Raw genomic sequence first — 26,802 nt, 5'->3', positions numbered from 1 at the left:
GATGCGTCCCATGTCACCGCGCTGTCATTCACTTCACTTTCAGTATATGTATCTTTAACCCTGCGGCTTCTAGGCATTTTCAGGCATCCAGGTATATCTCCCACACACTTCCTTGCTTTACAGCGTGTCTTTGGTTTTGCCAGGTGACTGCTTCTGACTGCTGCAGCCCCCGACAGCTCTTCCGGTGCCTGGCTCTCTGTGTTAAGATGGTGCTTGGGGTCCCCGTGGGAAAGAGGGGCAGTATTTGCAAGCACAGGCCTCCCCATCATCCCCCCCTCTATGTGATGCTGCTGGAGGCTCCTTCAGGGATGGTGTCCCACCAGACTATTAAGAAAAGGCCAAAGAACCCCCAGGCACCAGCAGCGTACTCCCTTTCTCCTGCTTTTCCTCTCTCTAATGGACCAGGGGGTCTCCGTTTAGGCTCCCCAGGGCACAGAGGGAGGCTTTTTCAGCGGTGCCCGGGGCTGCCAGCCTCGCATGCCACAGCTGGAGGCGGCGTAAAGAATTCCCTCCCTTCTTCCCCCAGCTCGCCGGGTTGGAATTTTGTATTTAAAAAAAAAAAAAAAAAAAAAAAAAGAAAAAAACCTTCTGGGGTCACTGGGAAGGGAAAAAATTTCCTCGTCATGTCTGTGGCGTCTGCGAAATCGTCCCGAGAAGGAAGAGGAGGATCCCGCCGCGGGGACCGCGGGTGTTTGGCGGAGGGGGCGGGCGTTGGCTGGGGGGCCGGGGCCGGGGGGGGGGCCCGCAGCGGCCGCGGGCAGCTCCGCTCCCCCCCGCCCTGGACGGGAGGGGCTCTGCCGGGGAAGAAGGGGCCGAGCCACCCCGTTCCCCGCCCCGGGAGGGGGTGAGAGCCGCCCTGGTCGGTGCCGGGGTCTCGGCGGAGCGGGGACAGGGGGTGCCCGGGCCGTCCCCTCGCTGCGGACCGCAGTCTATGAGGCGCCGTCGGGCCCTCTCTCCAGCGCCGGGAGGCGGCTCAGGCCCGGCGGGCAGGGCAGGGCCGGGACGAGGGGGTGGCCGTGCGGCGGGTGGCACCCCCCTTCTCTCTTCCTCCTCCTCCTCCTCTTCCTCCTCCTCCTCCTCCTCTTAACTTGGCCGCGGCGGCGCGGGGCGGTGCGCTTCGCCCTCCGCCGGCGGCGGGGGATGCGCGGGCGGCGGCGGGATGGCCTCGGCCGTGTTTGAGGGCACCTCGCTGGTGAACATGTACGTGCGGGGCTGCTGGGTGAACGGGATCCGGCGGCTCATCATCAGCCGGCGGGGCGACGAGGAGGAGTTCTACGAGATCCGCACCGAGTGGTCGGACCGCAACATCCTCTACCTGCACCGCAGCTACTCCGACCTCGGCCGCCTTTTCAAGCGCCTCCTCGACTCCTTCCCCGAGGACCGGCCCGAGCTGTCCCGCTCCCCTTTGCTCCAAGGTTTGAGCTGCCTCCGCGGACCCGCTTGGCTGACGAGCGGGCGGGCGGGCTTTCAGCCGCTGCCGCTTCCCCCGGGGCGGCGGTGGCGGGTCGGGCGGTGTCCCCCAGGCGGAGGGAAGCGGGGTGAGGAGCCGGAGCCTCTACGGGACCGGACGGGGCGGGGGGGCTGGAAGGCTGCGGGGGCGTTTTACGGTCGGAAACTCCTCCCGGGCTGTTAATTTCTGTTACATTTTTTTGGCAAGTGTACGGTAGGGGTGCCCCGCGGGCTCCGGGCTCCCGCAGAAGGGAGACCCCGGCCCCGCCGCTGGCCCGGCTGCCCGGGAACCGGCCGGGAACCGGCTCCGGGCTGGGCTTGAGGAGCAGAGGGGTCCCTCTTGGCGCTGCCCCTCTCCGCTGCCTCCGGCCTCCCCGAGGCTTCCCGAGAGGGGGATTGTTGGCAGGAGAAGGGCTGTAGCTGAAAAATCTCCGCATGTTGGTATGTTGTTTGCCCCAAGGAGAGGAGGGGAAAAAAAAAAAAAAAAGAGGCTGCGGCGCTTGCCAGTGGACGGAGTGACTCTGGGAGCTGGCATAATTCCTCGCATAACTTCTGCAGAACAGGGGAGTTGCACCAGCGGTTAGAGCCATGTTTTCTCTTTTGCTTTCTGGAGTGGATTAACCCAACTCGGGGGATGCTGCCCATGCAGAAGCAGAATGTACCTGCTAAGCCGTCTTGTGGTTGGGTTTTAATTTTTTTTACCGTTAGGGTTATTTTTTAGATGTAGTGATGTGTTTTGCTCTGAAATATTTCAAGCGTGTAGGGTGGTGCGGAGCATCCGCTCATACGAAAATGGATGTGCGCATAGCACTGCCAGTGTCCCCAGACGTTTGAGTAACCACATAAATGACTTGATTGAACAGGAAGGGGGAGAAAAAAAAGGGCGTTTTGTGTGTTTTCCTCTGGGGGAGGTTGGAGAAGTTCTCCACTGCTCTCACGCCACCTCTCACCTTACTAGTGTGACCCCCGTCTGCGGGGGGGGGTGGGGAGGGGAGAGGGGGCATTTGAGATTCTGGGGGCTGGTTCTCCACCCTGCATAGTGGTGTAAATCCATGGGATTTATTTCTGGGCCCTACCTGTGTGACAGCGGGCTCTGCTCCCTGCAAGGGGGGACAGCACCAGAGGGTCTCTCCCGGCCTGACTCGCCGAGGATGTTTCCTGAAGGGTGGTTAAAAAAAAAGGTCTTTTTCTATTGTCCTGCCAGACCCCTAACCTCTGGTAGGGGAGGTTGGGGGTCGCGCCTCATTTAAAAATGCTTATGCCTTTCCCTCTCCTTAGCTTCTTTCGGTGGCGGGAGCGGCAGCCCGCTCCCCGGCGGGTGTCCCCCGGCGCCGGGCTTTTCCCCTCCCCGCTGCGGGGAGGTGGCAGCTCGGCTCCGTCGGCGCCGGGGGACACCCGCCGTCACTCGCGGGCCCCGAGTGCCCTCTGCAGACGGCGGGGATGGGCGCAGGGCTGCCGGGGTGGCGGCAGCCCCCCCATCCCCTTGCTGCCCGCTGCGGGGAGCGGGCTGGGGGATGCTTGCGGGCGCTGGGTGCGGGGGGGGGGGGCTGTCTCCCCCCACTTGGGTGCAGGCTGGGAATGGGGGAGTCTTCTGGCTGTTCCTGCAGATCCCTGCACCCCCCCACCTCTCAGCCCTGCTGTGTGCCCAGCACAGCATGCTTATACCATGTCTCACGCAATTAGGTTGCTGACCAGGCATCTAAAATATTGAGAAAATTTATTCTCCATTGCAGGTGCCCTAACTAAAGTACTTGGAGTGTAATTTTTAGTAGTGCTGAGCGGCAGTAAATTCTATATAACATGTCCTTTATGTGGCACCTGGGCTCCAGGTTTTGAGGATACTGGGTAGGTCTGAAGTGAGCCTGCCTGTGGCCTGCAGGGCACAGCACCTGCCAGGGTCACTGTGACTAAAATACGACTTCCCAGAGCGCCAGTAGTCCTTTTATTTGTTGGCTTCATGGGGCTCTGAAGAGTAGCTTGGCAGCCGGTCTGGGGCGTGTGCTGTGTCTGGCCGGAGATGGACTGTGTCCTTGCTGGCCCTGGCCTCCTGCCCTTCCCAGTGTGCTCCCTCCCATCGCTTAGGCATAGGAGCTCCTGCGCATCCTTAAAGCCATTCTCATTCCTCAGCACCTCTCTCAAGTTAAGCGTGGTTCCTCTCCTGCCTCAAGACCCATCACAGCTTTGTGCAGTTGGGTCCAGATGGGATTATAGTCCCTTGCACTGGCTTTACTTGACAGTCCCAGGTAACATACACCATCAATGCATGAACAGCTGGGAAAGTGTAAGCATCTTCAGCTTGCAACGCTCAATTCCTGCCTGAGACCTGGAGCCAGCAACCTTCACTTACCCTTATTTCAGGCACAGGTGTACCAACTTCAGTAGAATCTGGAATAAGCAAAGCATCAGTCCAGGATTTGAACAAATCGAAACCCAATATAAGCAGATCATGATCTGTTTAGCTTGGTGAAGGGGTGAGAGTTAACTGTGCAACAGAGATGGAATAAAAATCACAGCGCGCTTCACAATTTCAGTAATACTCTTTAAAATTACGCTGCTCCTGCTCTAAAGAAAATTACTTTGCAGAGTGTGCTTCTCTGCATAGGGAACACGTCATCATACCAGCATTTTAAAGTGACTGGCCACAGCCTTGTGCAACTTTACTAAGTTGAAACATAAAATTCTTAGTTAACTAAGTGACACTGATGCAAAGCTTTGGATGTAAGAAGAGATTGCATGGGGCATGTCTGGTCTTTAGAAAACTATTGGGGTAAGCACGGTTTCTTAATGTCCAGTTTAAAAGCAGATGTCCTGCTGCCTACAGTAAAGCTCAATATATTTAACCCAACAAAAACACCTGACATAAGAAGACTCTTTTGTGTATTAGCACTCAGTCATATACAGTTGTGTGTATTTTTATATACCCACAAGTGTATTTGCCTATGTGTGTGAGTTTGTATATGTGTGTGTGTTTATCTCAGGCTGTCTGAAAGAAGGTGAATATTAGCTGTGCCTTTTATCTGGAGGAAGTGGTAAAATGTTGCAAGCCAAATTTGCATTGCATTGAAGGACTCCAGAGTTCCTACAGATTTGCCTAAGTAGCATTAACAGGACTAGCATTATCCTACAACTCAGTCAAGCTGCAGTACATTACATTTAAGGGATATGGTTGAGGAGTGAAAGCTTGAGCTATTTGATGTTATTAACTTTTTTAAAGAAGATTTTTTTTTTAAATGTCAGCAGTATTAGAAAGAGTTAGTTGTTACCATTATTGCTGGTTTCAGCAAACAGCTCACACTGAGCAGAAATGTGCTTCTTTTCTTGCTCAGCAACAGCAAACAGCCCTCTCCTTTCTTTTTTCCACTCCCCTTCCCCTTGGACTGCCTTCCACAACTCTCTCCCTCTTCATCTTTCTCAGATCTGCACAGTGCTTTGAGATGACAGAAGAGAGGATGGGAGGTACAGTTTCCTGCACTGGCTGTTCATCTTACCCTTTCTTTGATATGAAAGGAGGGGAGGTCTCCAGGGGGGAGTACGGCATCCACACAATCTGATCTTGTCTTTGATAACTAATAACAACACGTGGCAAAGCGCACTCTCTGCATCTGGAGTGTACCATGATGCTAAGGGCCAAGGACGTTCAACAACACTAGGCATCTTACTAGTAAGCTGGTAAACAAGGCTGGATATGTGCATACCTGCAGGGTGACTAAATGTGATTCACTGTGATGTTACCAGTAACTTGTGAGTATTTTATTTGTGTCTGAAATGTACCCATCCCTCGCTCCAGGCAAATGCACAAGAGAGGATCACAGAAAAACACAGGCTAGTTCACTCTTAGCAGAGCTAGAATACAGCCTAATGTTACTAATCTGTCTGTTTCTATATGCAAAATAATCAGCTTTTGTATTTAAATCAGTTTTGATGAGAAAGGCAGCACTATGGACTTAACAGCCAACTTAAAATTGATGATTTACAAATAGTTGCAACAGATCCAACAGATGCTGTAAGTGAAGTATAAACCTGGAAAAGTACTCTTTTTTCCCTCTTCTATTTCTTCTATATATTACTTTTAAGGGGTTCTTTTCTAAGATTTATCTTAGAACTTGATCCAGGTTCAGTGCAGTCAGCAGACACCTGCCTCTGCCTTAAGTGTAGGACTGGAAAGCCCGAAGAGCACCTTAGTAGCTTTTCAAGGCTGGGATTTGTTTTGCCCTCGGAGTGGCAGGGTGGTTTCTGGCAGTCCTCCTCTGCCACTGTTTTGTTGTCTTTGTCATCAGAACGGAGGCTCAGATGCTCTTCCAGTGTCGCTGTTCGTATGGCACCTACGTGTAGCGCCTGGTCCTGCTCTGAGACTCCGAGCCGTCAAGTCAGAAACTCTCTTCAGTCTTAGAGATTATTTTGTTTACTAGATGGGTTCTCTTTTCCCAAAGTGCTCATTTGCCTCCCCCTTTCTTCTTTCCGTCCTTCCTCTGACTCATTCTGCTCTGTCGTGGCCTTTTCCCCCCTTGCTCTCCTTTCTGTTATTTTCTCTCTGCTTCTCCAAGTCGCTTTCCCTGGGCTGCATTCTGTTCCCTTTCTTTGCCTCCAGGTTTCCCTCACCAGCTTGCTGCCATCCATGGTTACCTGTGGCTCTCCAGAACTTTTCTGTTCCCTTCTGCCTTGTCGGTGCTCAACCTCTGTCCATCCATAGCAGCTCTTTCATAAAGGTGGAGATTTCCTATAGAAACTTTGCATCTGTAGCTTCTCTCATAGCGTAGAGGCGGTCACTTCACCTGCAGCAGACCCTGAGCAGTCCATCCCAGATGACTAACGCTGAGCTGTAGCTCTGAGGCTTGTGCCTGCCCTCCGGTGTGGTTGCCTCATGCGGGAAGCAGATGATCGGCTGTTTTCTGTGTCCCAGTGGCTATGCACCAGGAAGCGCATGGGACGCTCCCCCAGGGCTGCCGTTGGAAGGACTTGCACAAAGCAGAAGGCAGTTCCTGAAGAGCCGGCCCAGGAACATTATGTTTGCTTGCAAATGTCGCATTCATAACTTACGGTTTTCTTATATGCTGCATTATAGTGGTGGTGTTGTTGTTTACAAGACCATCTGGGAGTGTGATTTATGAGAAGAGGGAGTGCTAGAGAAGCAGCATAGTGGTTTCCACAGACAGCAGCTGTTTCGGTGCTGTGACAATACAGATAAATACACTGCATCTATTGTGCTCTTTTCATTGTTGACATTGTCAACAGTTCATTAGTGGAGCTTGCTCAGAGCTTCTGTCTGGCAGACAAAGGATGTGGCTCTTAGTTATCAGGCTCTAGCAGCGCTGTGTAACCAAAATTAAGTTTGGGGCTCCTGGGTTTGTTTTTTATTAGCTGAATTTCATGGTTCATCAGTACTGATGGAGATAAATGAAGCTCGCCGTGTTGTTATAAAGCTAGGCACAAGTTGCCTTTTTGTGGTGGACCGAGGCAATGTGTCTGACAGGCTTTTGGTGGAATGGAATGGAAATGAGGTTGTTTTTTTCGTGACAGTTCTCACCTGATAAGAAACCAGCGGCTAAACCGTGGTTGTAGGAGCTTGCATTTTTCATCAGGCTCTGACTGCTTTGTTTGCTTTTATCTTGTGCTTCTTTGACATCTTTTTCTCTCCTGTGGCTCATCAGGCATCGAGACAGGGAGCTCTGCAGGGCAGGCCTGTCTGCTGACTTGTGTCACCAGGAGGTGCTATCTCCCCTCCGGAGATCCCAGGAGATCCCATAACTAATAATACATGTATGGAAAACCTAGTCTAGGATCTAGACTTCTCAGCTTTTAACTTGCCCCCTTGTGTTGTACAGGCATTCAGGTGCGCCAGAGTCCTCAGGTGGTCATGGTCACACCTCCTGCTCTGGGGGATTTCAGTTGGACAGTTGTTTGGATAGGACTTTGCTCTGACCGTATTTTCACATCTGCTGTGCATGAACTGCAAAAGAAGAAATGGCCTGTGTTAGAGCTGGGTGTGCACAGTGCAGGCAGGGTTTTGGAAGCTCTTTCTCCTTTTGCGTCTAACAGGTTTCCCTCAGTACCTTCAATATGCTCATTGCTGCCTAGTGGGACTTCTAAAAATATGGAGTGACTTAGATGCACTTTGTGTACTCACATCTCTTAATAATACTTTGGAGACTGTAGTGGCTCTTGTCATACAAGACGGATGAATTTCCCCATGAGGGGAAGGGGCAAGTGTGTCTGCCCCAAGAGAGGCGTGTTGTAGAATTAGGCAACAGGCATCAAAGAGGAGTTGCCAGAGCTGCCAGACTAAGTCAGACCAGTGCCGTAGCTAGCTCTGGGATTCTGTCCCTAGTGATGAGAACCAGATGCTCCAGAAGTCAGCATAAATAACCAGCAGAGAACGGAAAAGTGACAGTCCTGGTCTCTAGTAATTGCAGATCTGATGTCTCTGATTGCCTGTAATTATCTGCCCTTCTCTGGATCTTATCAAGTCTTTGGACCTAAGGGATTCCTTCAGTGTTATTTCTGCAGAGTTACTGAAGAAAAGTTGTGTGAAACAAGCTTTCCCATCTGCTGTTTTTTTTGAATTTCCTGCCTTTACATTCCACTGAGTATTCCTTTGTCCTTCTAACAACCTTTTCTCTTCTTCTCTGTCAGAGAGGAGGCAACAGTAAGTGGGAGCAGTCTAAGATGGCTAATGCTGTAGTTCCCAGGACGTGGGATTCAGGGAATGTGTGTCTGTGGGGAGGAGGGATGCTACCAGGGCAGCTGCTGGGAGGAGAGGCGACATGGCCATGAAGCAGGGAAAGATGCCAGCTGAAGTGGTATTGAGAAGAGCCTACTTCAGCAGAGGGAGGAAATGGGAAGCAGTGCAAAGGAGCAAAATAGCAGAAATCATTGGGCTGAGCTGCCACCTTTCAGCCCCGATCCACATCCCAGCTGGGTAGCTTCAGTTCCTGCATGATACTGTGGAATATCTGTCTGTGGGGATATTCAGAAGTCGACTGAACATGGTTCTCAGCAGCCTGATCTTACTTTGGACTTGGCCCTTCTTTGGATGAACCAGATTGAACTCTTCCATTGGACATTTGTATACCTCCTCTTGTGTCTGGGACCTTCCTCCTATTGCTCCATCTACATCCTGAATTGTGTGTATGTACACATGGGTTAGAACATATCTGAGGGAAAGGGGGAATGAGGGCACAGGATAAAAAAGAGTGAGCAGTGCAGTGTTAATGAATACTGTTACTAGGGGAAAGGAGCATATCTCCTGTTGAAACCACACAGTCTGGTGAGAGGAGAGAGCAGAGTAGCAGTCTTCTGTTCAAGACGGCTTATGTGTCTTCCCTAAAGGTTTTATATCTCTAACTGCTGCTCATGGGCTCGTGCAAAGAGAGAAGGATGGGCTCAAGACCTGAATCTATAGGCCTTAAATCTTTCTTGCAGTGTGGGTTAGCAGAACACAGTAAGATTTCTCCCTGGATTTATTTGCTGCTTCTTTTTTCACTTTGATAACTACTCTCCAGTCTTCCCATGGGGGATGGAGAGAAGGTAGGGTGAGGAGGGCCCAATGAAATATCTTAATCTTTGTGTACATACTAAAATACACAACATTTAGGACTATCACCATTCCATCTTGCACACATCTTCAGAAAGTACACTTTGGCTTCTGCTCTTGCTTGGCCTCCTATACATATTGAACTGATTTTGAGAAAGTAGGAGATCTCTTGGACATTCTTCATTCCTCTCCTGAACACAAGCCTGAAGTGGAGTCTTTCAGATTGGAGAAACAGGGTTTGCCCACAGTTTGAGATTGTGTTTACGTAGCGACTTGTACATAGCAACACATCTCCAGAAAAACAGACTTCTCTGTGTCATCATTGAGAGATGGCATATGAGACATACTTGACATAGGCATGAATTTACTCTCCCTTGGAAGGCACTAGAGGATTGTTGAGTCAACGTGCTCATCACCAGGGCTCCATAGTGATTGCATTACAAGCCATGGAGCACATGCTGCGATTCCTGGTCCGCCTCATTTGGTGGAAGCATGCAGCGCGTTATCTGCGGTTGTCAGAATATCATCGGTTGCAGATCTGGTGGCTCACGTGGCAGTAATAGGACAGGCCTACCAGGGAACAGGAATTGACATCAGGAATTGGCTCCCAGTTCATCCTCCTCCTCTGGTGAGCTCGTTTCCTCCTCGTTTGCAACTCTGGGCCCCTCTCCCACGCCGCGAGCCAGCGTGCCAGGTACACAGCTGCTCGTCTGCTCTCTCGGTCTCCTGCAGCTGCTCCAGCACCAGGGTCCCAGAGCAGGAAGGATGCTGTAGGCCACCGGTGCTGTTTGTGCCGTGTTTTTCCAGGGACGTGTTGCTATGCTGCGTAAAGCTGCTATGTACGCCTGGTCTCAAACTGCGGGCAAATCCTTTTCTACCCAGTCTTAAGGACTCTTGCCTGGGGCTCTTGGTCTGGAAAAGGGCAGAGAAGATGCAAAAGGGATTGCTTCCCCCTTCCTTAAAATGAGGTCGCTGATGACGGGGCTTGTGCGCACAGCGGAGCCCTGCTAAAAGCAAATATCCCAGGTACACGCGAGTGCCACCCTGGGTTAAGCATTGTCCCTCCTGCATTGTCCCTCCTGTCACCCAGCGCGTGGGCTCCCTTGTGCGCAGGGTGAAGAAATCTTAGAGGTTTGTGGTATTTGGCAGCAGGGTTTGTGGTGAAAAAGGAGCTGCTGGGTCTCCAGTTTACCTCAAGTCCTATAAACAAAGGTGTTTGTAGCATTTAAATCACTTGAAAAGATAGTTGGTTGTCCAAGCACAGTATAGGTAACAAGACAGAGAGCAAAGTTTTCCTGGGAGGAGTTTGCGCATGGTTTCCATTAGCAGTCACACAGTGGCCAGGCCAGAGGAAAAGGCATGAGAACAGCCTTTCACCATGACCTCACGAAGAGATTTCCCCACTCTGAGCGCAGCTCTGTTGCATGACTGAACAAGTGGAAGAAAGCGCAACTGGTTCCAGGCTACTGGTTGCTTTATTGGTGTCTTATTTTCATTTTATAGCAAACTGTCTGAATAAGGATTCTTGGGGTCTAAAAGCCCCAGATAGAAAGATATTTACGGTCCACGGGCAGAGAGACAACAGCTTCAGGACGTGTTGTAGCTGCCGTACGGATGCTGCATACGTAGCCAGTGAGTCCCGTGCACTCCAGGTGTACCCAGCTTGTGGTGCGTTGGTGTCAGGGTTAATGAATGGTGAAGGTGCTGGCTCTGTCTGCAGCTGGCATCTGCATGCGTCTATTTGTTCAGGAGTTTCCAGCGTCTGGAGATCCTACACCAGTCTTGGCTTTTTTTTTTTTTCCCCCCCTTTTTTTCTTTTTCTGTGCCTTGTCAAAACTTAGGAAAAGGAAAAAGAAGACAAGCAGGGGAGACACCCCCACAAATAGAGATGGAAAGCTTGGGTGCAGTTCTGTGACCCTTCTTTACACAAGAGAGCCTGGGTGAGAAAGGAGCTTGGATGGGGCATCCTAGCCTGCGGTCTCTTGCTTCTCCTGCTGGGGTTTCCTGAGGTGAAGCCTTTGACAAGAGTGGTTCGAGGTATTCCCTGCTGCTCACCTAATTGTGCTGGCACAGCAGAGGCAGCCCTGTGTTGCGTTGTGGGAGAGGAAATGAGTTGCAGGGGAGGGCAAGAGCACCTTAAACCAGTGTTGCCACCGGAGACTTCACGTCATCAAACCACAGGGTTCCTCACGCAGGTAGGTGCTGTGTTTGATGACAGCAGCCGGTTAGCGAGTGCTGAAAGGGAGCGGAAGGAGGGACTGGGGCATCCGCTCCTCCCGGCTGCCTGGGCAGGCAGCGTCTTGCTCCAGGCTCTGAGCCATCCCTTGGGTTGTGGCATCATAGGCTACGACTAGCTGAAAACCACGAGGGCATCTGTTAACTCTTAAAAACAGAGACGTGTAAAATTAAGCTAAATGAGGGCCTTACAAACTCTGTGGCTATTGCAGGAGAAATTACAGGGTTCACTATATATATATAGCCAGTCAAGTGGTTTCTGTGTATTTAGACTGTAGACGTATGAAAAGGAAGGCTTTGGCTCAGCCAAACTGAATTCCCTGTGTGGGGAATTCATGTAAGGTCAGCAGCTTTACACCCCAAAGCTGTGCATCTGTAATCATTAAGCACATATATAGGAAGTTGTCCAGGCAGATGTATCACTTACTCTCCTTCCTACGCTGTCTGCCTTTTGGTTTTGATATTACTAAAAGCTTCAGTAAGAAACGGTTTTTATCGTGTCAGATGTGACAAGTCGTCTGTGCCAGTTTCCAAGTCAGAGTGTGGGCTTGCATGGCTGGTGACTTTCCAAGAGCTGGAAGGAGGAATAGAGCAGGGCTGGGAATTCCTGGTGAATGCAAGAAGCTGTAAAACCTCCCACTGGGTGATCTGTGACAGTGCGACAGACTGACGGCCTCGTCCGACTTCTCTTCCTGAAGCATAAAAAGGCTGTGTGGAGCTGCAGATGCTTTCCCTGATTACTAATGAGAGAAAATCCTAACTGCTTGGCTGGTTTTCCTCATAGGATGAAAGCTCAGTGTTGTTGCTGAGGTGTTTTTTTTTTTTTCTTTTTTTCTTCCCTTTTTTTTCCCCCCTCTGGTCTGAATATCTCCACTTGTTTGAAAGTATCCCTCTTCCTGGTAAAATGCTGGTTTCAACAGTAAATACTTATTCAGGAAAAGGTCTGAGGTTGACGGTGGAGTTGAGAGAGAGCAGTGGAATGCCGGATCCCAAGTGGATCAGTGGTGAGGTGTTTGCCTGCGAGGTGGGAGCCGCAGTCGGGCAGTCTCTGCTTTGACTGTGTCCATATTTCCCCAGACTTGGAGCAAGACCAGCAGGAGACGCGGAGGCCCCCCACGGTAGCCAGCACTGGGATGGCTACCTCTGGTTTCTCTGATGTGGGCTACGGCAGTGTGACAGCGTGTTTCTAATGTCATAGGTGGGTGTCTGGGCCATGGGGCCGTTGGCAGCTTCTTTCTAGGGAGGATGAAAACACTTTTTTTTTGAAAGGTTTGAACTTCATTCAGAGGTGGGATGGGGATATATTTTGCGGGAGGGCGAAGCGGATTCACCCAGGCCTGCTCACACACCCAGTAGGTGGGAAGATGAAGGGTGCTGGTCTGCAGGTCAGGTCTGTAACACCAAGCACAACCCAGCTATTACGCAGCCCGTGCACCCATGCAGACGAGTTAATTTGCATTTACAGCCTTTCAGAGAATTTCCATGCAAAGCTGCCTGACTGTAGTGTACACCGGTCAAAGTGTACACTAGCGGCAGCTAGTAGCGGCAGCTACTGTGTAGCGGCACAGCTACCCGCCTTATGTGCCTGCTGGTACCCTCTGCTCCGCTGTCAGAAGAGGGAGCGAGCTGCGCCGGGGTGAGGTGGCGGCGATGCTGACAAAACCAGGCAAAATGAGGGACTGTCGAGCAGTAGAAAGGCTTATGCAACCAGGCTACTTCTGTGGAACATCCGTCAAGTAAACCTGGTTGCTCCGGAGACAATCTCTGTTTTATTGAGGGCTGTAATTGGAGGAGAGCTGACAGCTGCAAAGTCACGCTTTTGTCTGGAAAGTTTCTATGGGATCATATCTCGTGGGTAACAAACAAGGACTGATGCAGACTGAAGGGTTTTGTGGATGTTGTCCCCACACTGTGCGTGTTGGATGATTGTTTCTGTGTGTTTGTCTTTTGAATAGGGAGATGGAGATGCACTTAGTTTAACACAATTTTTATATATTGAAGTTGTTTCTCACAGACTGCTTTGCAGATTTTTTGTTTTGATGGGTTTGATTTATTGGGCCTTTTTCTGCTCCAGCTTTTTGTTATTTTTTTTGTTTGGTTGGTTGGGGTTTTTTTTACCAGTCAACCTTGTTAAATTTAATAATCTCTTAGATATTTCATTTTCATGTGTGCATCTTCCTCCTTGGAAAAAATGCACAAATGGAGATGAAACAATGATTGGGGTAGAAAAAGCAGGTTACAAAGATCAGAAATAAAAGGGCTGCTAGAGGGCTGTGAGATTTTGGGGTTTACTTCTCCTCATGTTCCCTGTGCATGCATATAACCTGTGCTATATTTCCCTGAGTCTGCAAGAGGAGGGAGAAGTTACAGATGCCCTGCGGATTATACATACAAAATATGGTATTACAGTTGAAGATCCCCACACTGAGCAATTCAAAATTAGAAGCAATGTAATGCATCATTGTGGACACCAGACAGCAAAATTTCCATTTTAATCCCTTCTGCAGCACTGTGATAATTCAGTGATTATTAAAAAAAAAAAAAAATCCAAAAAGTTGTTTTGCACTTGAAGAACACGATACTGAGAAATCTTCCTTGGGCCGCTCACTGGGGCTTACATTCAAGAAATACAAGACTGCCCTCAAAGCCTTTTGTTCAGCTTGTGTTTAGTTTTTTCCTCTTATCTGTGAGTTGTGTTTTTTGGTTTTCTTGGTTTTTCTTTTGCTTTTTATTGTCAGAAAAAAAAGGATGAATCATGGTTCTTGGAAGCAGAAAACAGGCTGATTATCACTGCTGGTAATGCTGTGTAGTGAAACAGTGGGTGAGGGAGTAGGTGGTTCTGCTTCTGCTTGTCTTGCAACTCCTAAATATGCTCATAAACAGCTGAATTTGTGTCAGGCTTGCAACTCTGCTTGTAACTACACCCACCTCAGTTTGGGGTACACGCTTTATCATTGGTCTGGGTTAAAAGACATTTCTGGGAGGCATGATATTTGAGATTGTTCCACGTCTTCTTGAGCAGCTGCTTCTGGCTGGTGACGTGTGTGTGGAAAGTGTGCTTTTGTCTATGCTCATGATCTGTTTACTTTCTTTCTAGGGCTCATCACAATAAAAGAAGCCCATGATATAGAAGCCAGACTTAATGAAGTGGAAAAGCTTCTGAAGACTATTATAAACATGCCCTGGAAGGTGAGTAAGCCAAGTTCCACATTTAGCCCAGCTTGACTCCTCCTGGATGGTGACACGCACTCTCATGCAGATTAGAAAGTGATGGGCTTTGCCAAACTCTAAAAGAAGCACCTGTTTATTGAGTATCTTGGGGAAGTGCTAAGTGCCAGAACCGTGTAATGATGACTGCAGGCCGTTGCTCATAATACGTCTTTCTGTGATACTATGAAGGGGTGGAAAGGGAGAAGAGGGACATGCCAAACCTCTGGTAAAAAAGGATGTCTGTTTCTTTTCCTCTTTTTAAGTATTCAAGATCTGAAGTCGTCCTCACGTTCTTTGAGAGATCTCCTTTGGACCAAGTTCTAAAAAATGACAATGTCCATAAGATTCAGCCAAACTTTCAAAGTCCAGTTAAAATATCAGGTAAGAGTTGTTAGCTTCCTACATTTGACACAAGAATTACAAAATGAAAATGAATTTATTTGCTGTTCCCCTTATTCTTTCCCCACCAGCAATTCAAAACATAATTCTCCATAGTCTGCTTTATAACATAGAGCATATAATTAGCCTTGACATACGATGCATTCAGGCCGAAGAACTGCATTCAGGCCGAAGAGTGGCAGGTGAAATTTAAGGCTGATAAATGCAAAGAAGTGTATGTGAGGAAAATGCAGTCTTCGCTATCATCACATATGATAGTTCTGTTACCACTAAGGAAGATTTTGAGGCTATTGATACAGTTCTGTGAAAATGTAAGCTCAGTGCCAAGCAGTGAGCAAAGCCAGCAGTGAGAATATTAGATATTATTAGGAAAGGAGGGGAGAACAGAAGAAAGGAGCAGCACCCCATCTTAAATACAGTGTGCGCAACTCCGGGTTCCCTGTCTCAGAGAAGATATAAGAGAATTTAAAAGCATGCAAATAAAGGACAAGGATTCAAATTGTTGAACAGCTTCTCTAAGAAAAAGGTTAAATAAAGAAGGACACTTCAACTTTGAGAAGAGGACAGAGTGGGGATATGTTGGAGGTCTACAAAGCTGTGAATAGAAGGAGGTCAATTACCCTGTACTTCTCATGAAACAAGAGCTATAGGTTATCCAATAACGTTGACAGACAACAGGCTTTAAACAAACAAAAGAAAGGTTATAATATTGTTTTGTTTCCATACGGAGCACAGTTAAGAAGTGGAACTCATTGTCACAGGATATGGCGGAACTGAAAGCATAAATGGCTTCAAAAAGGAATTAGACAAGCGAGTGGAGGAAAGGTGCATTGAGACCTGTCACAGGTGGAGACATAGGAAGTTTCTAAACCACAGATTGCTAGTGGGTAAAACAGAGAGCAGTATTACTCTGTCCTTGCCTATTCTTTCAGCTTTTCACCTCTGCATCTGCTACTGACTGTTGTTGAAAAGTCTGTGGACTTTTGGCGTGCCTGGTTTTGTATTTCTATACTGAAATGTTTTGCGTGAGGCTACTGGCAACGGCTGGTTTTGTGTTGCCAGAAGAGTTTGTTTCAGAGCATGAAATAAAAGTGAAATACTACATAGTCCTCCAAGGTGTATAAAGTATTTAGTGTGAAACTGGTGTCATTTTTTTGAGGTACTAACAATATATCAGTTAGTGGCCAGTCAGCGTTTCAACATGCTAAAGGTGTAAATGGTGTGTCTTAAGGATCAATCTTACACACAGGGTAGATTTTTCATAATTGATCCTGAGCTCTGGTTCGAAGCGAACTAGTTAAATAAATATTCTTTGTATTGGTAAATAGTTTACGAGCCCACCAATAACTCTTTAGAAGCGTACCGTGTGATACAGGGCCTCAGTGAGAACTGTGGTCTTACCAGGCCATCTGTGCTGGTGCCTTCTTGTATTGCCCCTCACGCCCACGCTGCAGCACAGGGATTGTAAAGAAGAGCCCCCGGGGCCGTACTGCAAAGAGGGGTGATGCAGATTTGGCTTCCTGGGAGCGAGGGATGGGAGCCAACATGTGTGTCTCATGCCCCATCTGTGGCTAGGGAGGTTTGGATGATGCCTTGAGTTGATATGGAAACCTCAGGTAAAATTCCTCATGTGTATGTTCCTGACATGAGTCATTTTCTGGAGGCTGAACGTGGTTACTTGTTTTGCTCCTGAACACCAGGATGTGTTCTCAGCACTGACCCTTGAGAGCATATTCACTGTTTTTGTCTGAAATATGGTGCTGCACCATGAGACCAGAGCTGCAAAGTGGGTCCTAGCACCTGTCCATTATGAAATGAAGGATCCCCAAATTGTAAAAACGTTCCAAAGGGTGGCTGCTGTCAGCGATACCTTATTCTTTTTCAAACAGGCAAATATCAAGAATAAAGGTCTTTGGAATTGCACTGGTTCGAAAGTGCAGCATTGCTCTGGCTGGGGGCTTTTTGCTCTTTGGAAGGGTTTTGTACAATTTTTGTGAGGCTGTGTAGCCCGTTGGGGCACACGCACTCTGTGTGTGCATGACTGAGTGTGTCACATGGCGGGTACAACAAAGAGATGGTCAAGATGAACCTAAATTTGGAGTGAGGGTGCCTGGCTGATGGGCAGAGGCAAAGGGAACCCTCCTGCCAGCCTCTATGTAGAGGAGCTGTGGAAACCACCTTAGATGAATAATAACATGTTTTGGTTTAATTCTGTATTAATTTTGGTAGCGATGAGTCATACCTAATTAAATGGAGGAAGATTTTCCTAACTATGCAGCTGTCCAAAAGCGTCTTGTGGTAATTAGTTTTATCATTTAAGTGATTGCTGCAAAGAATTTAAGAGCATAGGCAGAAATTTGATGATAATTGACATTTGAGTCATCTGAATGCTGCTCACTGGACATGGTTTCGGTGTCTGCCAGCGTTGTCAGTAGATGGCAGCAAATGATAACATCTAAAGCAGTTCACACAGCAATGAAATGCTCTTAACTCCTGCGTCCTGTCAAGGACGCTAGGAAAACACCGTGGTATTCATGTTAGTCATAGTGCAGCTTTCTACATGGCTTGCAGATTTAGAAAAGCAGGCAAAAATATTTTGTATTCTCTGAAAAAACAAACTGTCCCCCATATGGTCCTGTTCAGAGCGGTGGGTGATGGTGAAGAGAGAAAGGGCCACCCTCTTAGATGAAAGCTGAATTTGAATTTGTGGTGTAAATCTTATTCCGCAGTATGATGTTGGTTTAAGATGAGTCATGACTGGTGTGTTTCTACCGGGGTTCAGTTTTTTACCACCCCCAAATATATACTGCTAAAGTGAGTTGCAATAAAATGTGGACTATAAGTCAAAGATTAATTTCTCAAGAAAAATAGGGAAGTGAGTTCTGGCTTTGCCTTAATGAAGGAACATGTAAATGTACACTTTAAAAAAAATTATCTCTCTTCTTTCTCCTCTCCTGCTCATTACTTGAACTGTATAGTTGAAATTGGTCTGTTTGAGGCGAGGTCTTAGGGCTTCCGTGTACATATGTTTTGTGCCTACAGTATTTTCTGCCATGGACTAATTTCCTTTTGTTTGTGCTGATAATGCAAAGGTGTAACACAGAGTCCTCTTACCTTGAGGCAAATCATGAGTTGTCCCACTTAAGTCACTGCTGATTTACGCCACAATATTTTCATTTTGTGGTGGCCCTAGCTTCATCTAAGATTGTGTGACTGGAAAAAATCCTTGCGACTTGCCTAGTTTGCCTTTCCATGTAATAAGGACATGGATTAACTTCTCATTCATATCAAATACTCTTCTTTAATTATAAACTCTCCCTATGGTAGTAAGGCAGTGGAATTAGGTGTAAATTTTAGCTATTCTGGATTGGAGGCTTCTTACACAGTAAGAAACAAATAAGCAGAGTTGAAGGCAATGTAGAAGATGATATTGTTTTATATGAATTAAAGATGGTGGTTGAATTATCTCAGAAGGTAACTTTTTATTTCCTTTTTCCCATCCTTTTGGTTTTTGCTTAACTGGCTTAAGCCTGGGACTATCTATGAAAATCACAATTATGTTTTGGTAGTGGTAGGTTGCAATGGATGATGGATGGGCTGCAATTCTGCTAAGGGTGACAAAAATTTTGCCACTGGCAATAACGGGACTAAAACTGGGCCTTGCTTCAAACGTGCCGTATCATGAATTGATAACGTGAATAAAATTGCTTAAGCACAGGCAGTTTGCAGATGTAAGAAGCTATGAAACCAACTCTTCATTCCTGCTTTCATGTACAGATTTTCAATGTCACGCACACATCCCGGTTCATGACCGTGTTAATTCCATATGATATGCAGTTGTTTTCCATCTGTTTTCTTTTTTAGATTTTCATCTTCTTTTTCTTTCTTCTCCCAACAGAAATCATGCGATCAAATGGATTTTGTTTAGCCAACACTGAAACAATAGTCATTGACCACAGTATACCCAATGGAAAAGAGAAGCACCTGGACGTAGATTCAGCAGAACACTTGTAAGTGTGATTTGTGCAGGAGTAATGCTATCAGCCTCAGATAAACTGTAGCCTTTTTGTTTCCACCAGCAAAAAGTTACCCTCTGTCTAGGAGCAAGACTGGTACAGTTGTCATTTGGACTGTGTTAAATATTACTGGGCCTGATTGCTAAGGCTTCATAGTTCTTTCCATTAAAATAATTCTCAGTGAGAATTATTGACCCCAAGGAGCTCAGTCCTCTGTGTATGAAAAAAGCTGTGGTTGTCGTAGGGGTCCTGCCAGCTGAGAATAGAGGAGATTTTTCTTTCTCTCCTGACTGTGATGAGAGCCGATTTGATTCCAAATTTGGAAACTCAAGCATCCTTATAGATGGAATATCCTGCTATGACGGGTATGCTTTGTTTGGGAAGCAAAACACCGTCCTCGGAGGCAGCTGGGGCATGTTGCGACTTGGTGAAACACGTTTCTTTCTTTAGGGGAGAGGGAAGTTAGACTAGTCTTATTTGTAAATTCTGCCTCCTAATGCATGTAGGTATTCTGGGGTCAGAGGCCTGTAACCAGGGGGGCTTTCATGTAGGTCTTAAGTCAGTGACTGTATTGACAGATGGGTTTTGATGGAAATCTGCTCCTACAGATTTCTGTCATGGTGGGTGATTGATATTTCAGTGATCTTCAGGTAGTGAAGCATTTAAATATTTTTAATGAGAAACATTGCCCTCCTTTTTCATTAGAGCAGTTGAAATGATGGAAACACAGCACTAAAAGCCTTATGGAAACTTTATCTTTGAATGCAGTGCTCTATCTTGCCACATGCAAAATGTGGTCATCGCCAGTCTGTGGAAAGGCTTAGAGCTCGACAAGATTTTGTCAGGGGCTGGAGTGGATCTCTGGCGCTAGTGTAATTTCTTGAAGCCTGTCTATTAACTTACTTACTGTTTTGAACCTTGACCTTGCTAACAGTATTTAGGCCTGTAAGCTTGTATTGAGTCTGAAGAGACACACTGGAGGCAATTCTGTAAGGCCAATGTCTGGCAATTAAAGTTGTCATAGTGCAGAGTGGGTCACTTTTTAGTACTGAGAGTGACAAATAATAGGAGCAAATTACCAAAGAAAGCCTTGTTCTACCTTGTTTTGATTACCTTAAACAATTTTGATTTTTATTTTTTTCATTTTTTAAAATCTAGCTTTGATTTAAAAATGTGCTGCAGCCTAAGCAAAACTTACTGTTCTGGGATCAGAAAGTGTCATCATATAATTTTCATCCCACTGAAGTCAGAATATTAAGGCCAGAAAATATTGCTATGATAAAAATTATATGGTAGGCACATTTTCCCAAAAACTGTGGTGAAAGAAATAAATCACAATAATAGCCTGGCTTTGTGCATTTGTATTTTAACATTCATGAAGGAAGTTAAATCAGGAATCAAGAAGTTACTAGATTTCAAATGTCTATTTTACATGGTGCCCTAAATTTGCCGATCCTGTAGCTGTATTTTACAGCCGAGATGTAATGGCACTTGTGTAACGCAGCTGTTTTGTAAAAATTAAACTTTTTTTTAAAAGCAGAAGTTTTCTGTAGTGCTGTTTTAAATGTAGGTTAGTAGTCCGGAAAGGAAGCTTTAAAGTCTTTCAAAATCCTATGCAGTTCCTTTTTGGTATCTGTAAAATTGGATTTACGGGACTGATGTTTTCTGTTCTTAAATCAGAGCTAATTCCTTGTGGACTTGTATATCCTCAGATTGGAACTTTTTCCTTTCAACAACATTAAACTCTGTATGGCTTTTGGGTTTTGGCCGCCGATGTATTTGAATCAGACATTTTGCAAAGCAAACCTGTATTTTTTGGAGAGAAGCGCTTGGAGCTTCAGCAAGTAGCAATCGTTCCCGGAGGTCCCGCTGCGCTGGTTAGCTGTTGTACCTGCAGCGCTACCCACCCAGTGAGCCATCAGCTGAGAAGTCTTATACTTGCTGCAAATGAAACTGGAGCATTTTTGCAAGTTGGAGTTGCTTACTCTGTTGTTCTGAAGCAGTTGCTTTCTACTCCCTTCATTTTCTCTTTAATTTTAATTGGCAGTACACCATACTGTTGCAAAATGTTGTGAACTCAGTGTGCTCAGCATCCATGTGCCATAAATACTCCTTTTATGTGCGTTTCTTTGAGTATTTTACAGTCCTTTTGAAAGGAAAGCTGGTAAATCAATGCATTATAACTTAGGCTTTGATTTTATTAGAGGTGCCTTCTCCTGCCAAGACTGTTTGCACTTCTGTCTTTTAGGCCAGCAGCAGAGGCTGTGGCATTGGGCATGCTGCCTTTTTGGCAAATTCGCTCCAGTACATACATTTTCAGGATGGTACTGCTGTTGTCACAAGTGCCTTGTGGTCTATGGGAGAGACTTTCATGGGTGGCAATGCACAAGCAGCACAGAGGTGGTGAAGTTAAATACAGAATATTTGCAGGAAAACTAAATCCTACTCTTGACAGGAAAAGAAAATGCTTCCCTTGTGCTTTTTAGTCTTAGGTGGGAGGAGATCTCTTCAGGTATTGCACGTACCTAAGGTGATGAGAGGAGCTGGATTGTTGTCTCACACCATGTTTACACTAGGGGTTGCTCCTGTGAGTTAATGAGCTTCTATGTAACTTGTTTCCCTTTTTTTCCTGGCGAATGTGAGCAGTAACTGTAATGCATTACCAGGAGTTAAAATGATAAAGACAGTTGTATTACAGCACAAGGAGTAGGTCCTTGTGTCTGTCAAGGTAGTTTTGGAAAAAATAGCAAGAGCAGCAGTTTGGGAATTTAGGAGTCTGCACGTCCACAGTAGTTTGTGGAGTTAGCATAAACTTTATTTGGGGAAAAAGACATGTTGGTAACAGCACAAAAGCATTTGGACTGTTGGGTGCCCTATACAGCTGCTAGCTGTAATAAACAGGCCTGGCTTATTGAGTTTGGGTTTGTGTGAGTGCCCCAGAGCACTGCTGTGCTTTGCGGACTTCTGTGCCTGCGCTTCCTTTCTGGTGGCAAGGAAAGCTCTCAGCAATAACCACGGCACACGGTGCCACAGCTTTGTACCTCACATGCTGCTCGTAATACCCTGTCAGTAAGGCTGAAGAACCACAAAATCTGTGGGGCCTTCCAGTCGTAATAATCTAGTTTTATACAACTGACAAGAGAAGGAGCGCAGAGTCTGAATAGCCTTCTTGACTCCTCTTCTGCTTTCTTAGTTCTGTCTGCCCCGCTGGTATTTCATAATCTGTTTTTTCTGGATCACTAGCAGTCCGTAAGACAGAACAATGTGATCTGTGAAGTGTTTGCAAGATACCAAGTCAACTCCCTTCTGTGCGTGTTCCCACACATGCAGGCAAGCAAACAGCCTGGAGGGAGTAAAGGAATGAGGGTAATAAACATTCAAAGTTCAGTCTCATTTCAATTTGGTTGCAAGTAAAGACCATAGCAACAGCACTGCAGGAGAAAATCCATGAGTTCCTGGCCCTTGTGGTCCTCATAGTTAAAAAAAGAGGTGAGAAGGACCAGATAAGAGTGTGGAGAAGACAGAGCTGTGTTCATACATTGCAGGATGCACAGACCATGCTATCCAATAACCCGTGGTGCTTCTAAAGAAAGTTTTGGGGAGAGATGGGAGTGGGAGATCTATCTGTTTATCCACCATTCTCCTTCGGGTCCTCTGAAATACCTGATTCTTAGGGCTCTCTAGGCTGAAGTTAGAGGGATGTCTGCAGTTGCCTCACTTAACTAAAGGAGTCTAACCAGTTCATGTGTAGGTGAGATGTGGTTTTAAACCAAATTAATTTAAAGCTTCATCTCTTTATCTGCTATTCAGAGGGCTGAAGTATACCAGCCTAAAAAGGTGTTAGAGACATGTTCTATAGTCAGAGCTAGGTCAGGATTTCTTTTTCTGTCTGTCTTGTGCAATTTTTAAGTTTCTATTTAAATTTTTTTTCACTCTATCAGAATGAATGCAAGTTCTTTCAACATACTAAAGAGAGTGTGAGAAAAAGAAACTTGACAGTTCTTCAAGTCCCTTGCTTGAACAGAGATGAGACTTAATCCTTGGCCTGCAGTGACTGCCTTTAACTGCTAGGCTATCTGGGAAGAAGTAAAGTGTTTTCTTACTGCAGAAATTCAAGCCTCCTTGGAACGGGAACGTATGTGACTGAGGAAAGTGTAGGTTTTAATAAGTTCATGCCTTGTGGTTGAGAATAGGTGTGAGACAGTGGGCAGTCCCTGCAAAAGTTCAGATTATAACACAGGACTTCGGAAGTGGGAAGGAAAATACCAAAACAAATGAAGCTAAATTTGTGAATCTCTTTATATTCGGTTGTTCTCTGTGTGTCAAAACCTAAATCTCGTGCCGTGGGGAAGACAGTGAGGCTCTGGAGGAAGGACACAGCAGTCATTGTTTCCTATTTGTCTTAGACATTTGGCCCCATACGAAAGCCAAACCCAGAGAAGGTACCTGTGAAGTGAAAGGGTGAGAGTCCGAGTTCAGATGGGAAACAAAGGCAGTTTCCTTTCCATTATTGTGTGGGAACTGAGGCATTTTGCGTTGGTGCCACATGCTGTGAGAATAGAAGGGAAGGATGTGGACCTCAGCTGCATGATTCGGTCTTCCAGAGCTCACTTGCTGCTTCCTTCCTTCCTCACTAGTAGCTCTGAAAATCAGGGAGGACAAGATGCTTTGCTTGCATGCACCGTGGTTCTCGTTGGACTATGGCTTATTCATACACACATGGGTGTGAGGAGGAAGAGGTGTGGATGGGATCGGCTCTGAGTACTTTCTGTGAAGATTTTCCCAGGCCATGGTGAAAGATCTTCTAGACTCATAAAAATCTCACTGTAGAGGTATCTGACAGCCTGACAATTCTTGGCTGTGTCCCAGGAAATCATTGATTTGTTAGTAGGAGGGGAGCCCTGGGGCATGAAAACCAATGAATAATGTTTTTGATCCGGTTCATCTTAAATGCAGTGTGGTAACCAGGTGTCATGAGATATGAATTTCAGGTATTATAATGACAAGTGCTCTGAAGAGTCAGTGTCATATTAGAGAGGAGTCATAGAAGTCCCTTTTACTGAAGACTGCCATCTAAAGAGTCGAGAACTTGCTCTCCTAGTATGCTGCACAGTTCTAGCATAGTTTTAAAAAGGAATAGCCATCCTGTTTTACCGAAAGCAAACTCTTCAGTCCATTCATTTCCATAGGTTATAAAGAAGTGGGTTTTCTGTTTATTTAAGGACATGGAAAGCAATGGTTTACATTTACTTCTGAACTCTCTCTAGGAAGTGTTGAATTTTGGTTTATGAATGTGACAGTAGATGCCATTGCTGCTGTCTCCAGTAGGTTACACTGGCATAATGATATGTAGGCCGATGTCAGAGAGACTGTAGCTTCATTATTCACAGTTGATCAGCATGTACCTTCCTTGACAACTTCTAGTATGAATCCAAATTTCAGGCTGCCGAGAGAGAGAGTGAGATACTGAAGCTTTGGAAAAAGTGTTGGGACTCTACATCTTTGTTGTGCAAACTGAGCTTCACAAAGCTGAAGCTGAAAAACCAGCAGTAGAAATACTACTGCAACACGGCACTGGTATGAAGCAAGTCCACGTGCTACATTTACTCAGAAATTTAACTTGCAGTACCAGCAGAAGAATTCTTGCCTGCAGCCCTTTTTTCCAAGTAGACCTCTCACAAATGCCTTTTCTCAAAATTTCCAGGGGCCAGTCTTAAGATATCCTAGGCTTCTCTCTCTCCCTTGGTACTTTTCTTCCAATTCCTTTAGCTTTGATTTTCTAAAAGAACATTAATGACTTAATGCCTTTTGATGTTTGTTTTTTTTAAATTTTTTTTATTTTTTATTTCTCCTTAGGTTTGAAAGTGTTAGTGACTTTACCTCAGAGCTAGAAGACAGTGATGATCCAACGGCTTATGTCACCAATTTGACATACTACCACCTGGTCCCATTTGAGACTGATATTCTGGACTGAGGCCGCTCAGTGATGCAGCCAGCCAGCATCCAGCCGACCTCTTCATCCATAGGCTCTGCTATCTCCGGCGTTGCATCTCTGTGAATAAGGCTGTGCGGGCAAGACCAACAGTGGAGAAGTTGCAGCAAGTACGCCACAAAGCTGGTTTTGTAGTCTGGCCTTCCGTTCTGTGTTACGGAGACATCTTGTAAGGAGGTAACTGCTTCACCGCTGACAGCAAACTCGTTTTCTGTGAAAGCAAGGCAGCAGAGGCTTCCTGGGGCTCGAGGAAATCTCTGCTATGTCTGTGGGATGCAGACATCAGAAACTTGTGCTGTGGTATGCTGTCACCCATGCTCCTTCGCTTGCAGTGCAAGTTGAGGCTTCCTCTTTTAGGATGCCACCAGAAACTTCCCCAGATGGCGTGACCACTCTTTTTATGCTACATAAGCGAGAAAGCGAGCAAACTAGATGAATTTTGTCAGTTCCCAGTGCGGTTGCTTAACGGAGGTCTTGCGGGTCACATTTTGCTCAGCTACCGGATGACTGGTGCCTTACACGAGATGTCAGAAATACCATTGAGTGCCTCCAGGAAACAACACATGACCTGACCGCTTTACTTCTTTTAAACATGTTTTTTTTAATATAATCACTGAAGAGGCGACTACTCTTTTCTGGAATAGTAAAGCAGACAGCAGCTGGCATTGCAATGGACTGTGCATGGTGTTTGGGTACCCGTGTGATTTCAGAGATCTGGAAAGCTGATGGGAAAGCTGAGCTGCCCCCTGCTAAGAACGACCAAGGCTACAACAGGCCCTTGGATACAAATTTTTTCATGTGGACCAGAAAGTGTGAATGGTGCTTACGGTTGTTTACATCAGAGAGAGAATTCCCTATGCATCTTTCTCCCCAGAGGATGGGGAGGAAGGCAATGAGATTTACATCTTGTTTGGACTGAAAAAGAATGATAAGCTACAGTGTGTCTACAATGGTAGGAAAAACACTCTCTCCCCTGCCAGCCTGGCTCAAGGAGCCTGTCTAGCTTTCCGAGGTATGCCAGCAGGGATGGGTGCAGGCCTGGTTGCCATGTAATTCCGTGGATTTCAGCGGAGGCAAGACAGTGGGAGCAAGAGCGGGATCAGACCCTGAAGTCTCTTGACTACTGAGTAGTGCAACATTAAAATCTCCTCGGGGTTGCTCTCTTGCGGAGCGCTCTGAAATCCTGGCTCTCGCCGTGAGCGCTCAATGCTTACCATCGTGACCTGTCATTGAGCTTTTTGCGATCTGTTTGCAAACATGAATTTGAAGGGATCGAAATGGGAAGGAATGCATTTTGGAATTGTTTCTTGGTAAAAGGGTTTCCTTGGTCCTGAAGAAGTTGATATGACTCCCTTCTGCAGACTTTTCATTTCTATCTATAGAATAACAGTCAAACAGAATTTGCTAATGTAAATAATAAATTATTGAGAATCCTAATTCTTTTACACAGTATGTTTTTAAATATATTTTAATGAAATAAAATATAACTCACCTTCAGTACACGTTCTGCAGCTTAAAGCAGCCGCTTCCTTTTTTTTTTTTCTTTTAGGACACTCTCCCAACCATGCCAAATCTCTCTTTCTCTAGTAGTTTTGGAAACATGCTGACTTTTGGCAATTCTTTCTGTGCTCCGCCCATTGCCCATACTGTAGATATGGTGCATACCCATGTGAAACCTCTCTGCCTGACTGTTGATCTTGTGTCTAGGTTTATGTGGTTTGATACCACACAGTTCAGTGGAGGAATTCTGCATTTTCAAGACCATAAGTGAAATCAAATCTGAAAGCTATTCTTTTTGAAGATAAACCAAATTCTTATATGTGAAATTTCTGGAATGGAAAGGCTATCTCTGCAGCCTTCTGAATTAGAATTGGGAAGGTTTTTTGTTTGTTTATTTGCTTTACCCTCATTAGTTTTAACTCTTCTGTCACTTAACCATGATAGAGTAGAAATGGCATCTAGTAAACACA

The 26,802-nt window shown here is 46.2% G+C and overlaps 1 protein-coding gene across 1 annotated transcript; it reads left to right on the top strand.

Annotated features, from left to right (window-relative positions):
• Nucleotides 1-778: 778 nt before the first annotated feature.
• Nucleotides 779-26,334, top strand: PXDC1 (PX domain containing 1). Its single transcript, XM_054192535.1, has 5 exons — nucleotides 779-1,415; nucleotides 14,313-14,404; nucleotides 14,689-14,806; nucleotides 18,723-18,834; nucleotides 24,697-26,334. The coding sequence occupies exons 1-5, from the start codon at nucleotides 1,160-1,162 to the stop codon at nucleotides 24,812-24,814; spliced, it is 696 nt and encodes a 231-aa protein (XP_054048510.1). The 5' UTR covers nucleotides 779-1,159; the 3' UTR covers nucleotides 24,815-26,334.
• The last annotated feature ends 468 nt before the right edge of the window (nucleotides 26,335-26,802 follow it).

Source organism: Rissa tridactyla, chromosome 2, assembly GCF_028500815.1.
Source record: "Rissa tridactyla isolate bRisTri1 chromosome 2, bRisTri1.patW.cur.20221130, whole genome shotgun sequence".
Lineage (NCBI taxonomy): Eukaryota > Metazoa > Chordata > Aves > Charadriiformes > Laridae > Rissa > Rissa tridactyla.
This window is presented reverse-complemented; position numbering and strand designations above follow the sequence as displayed.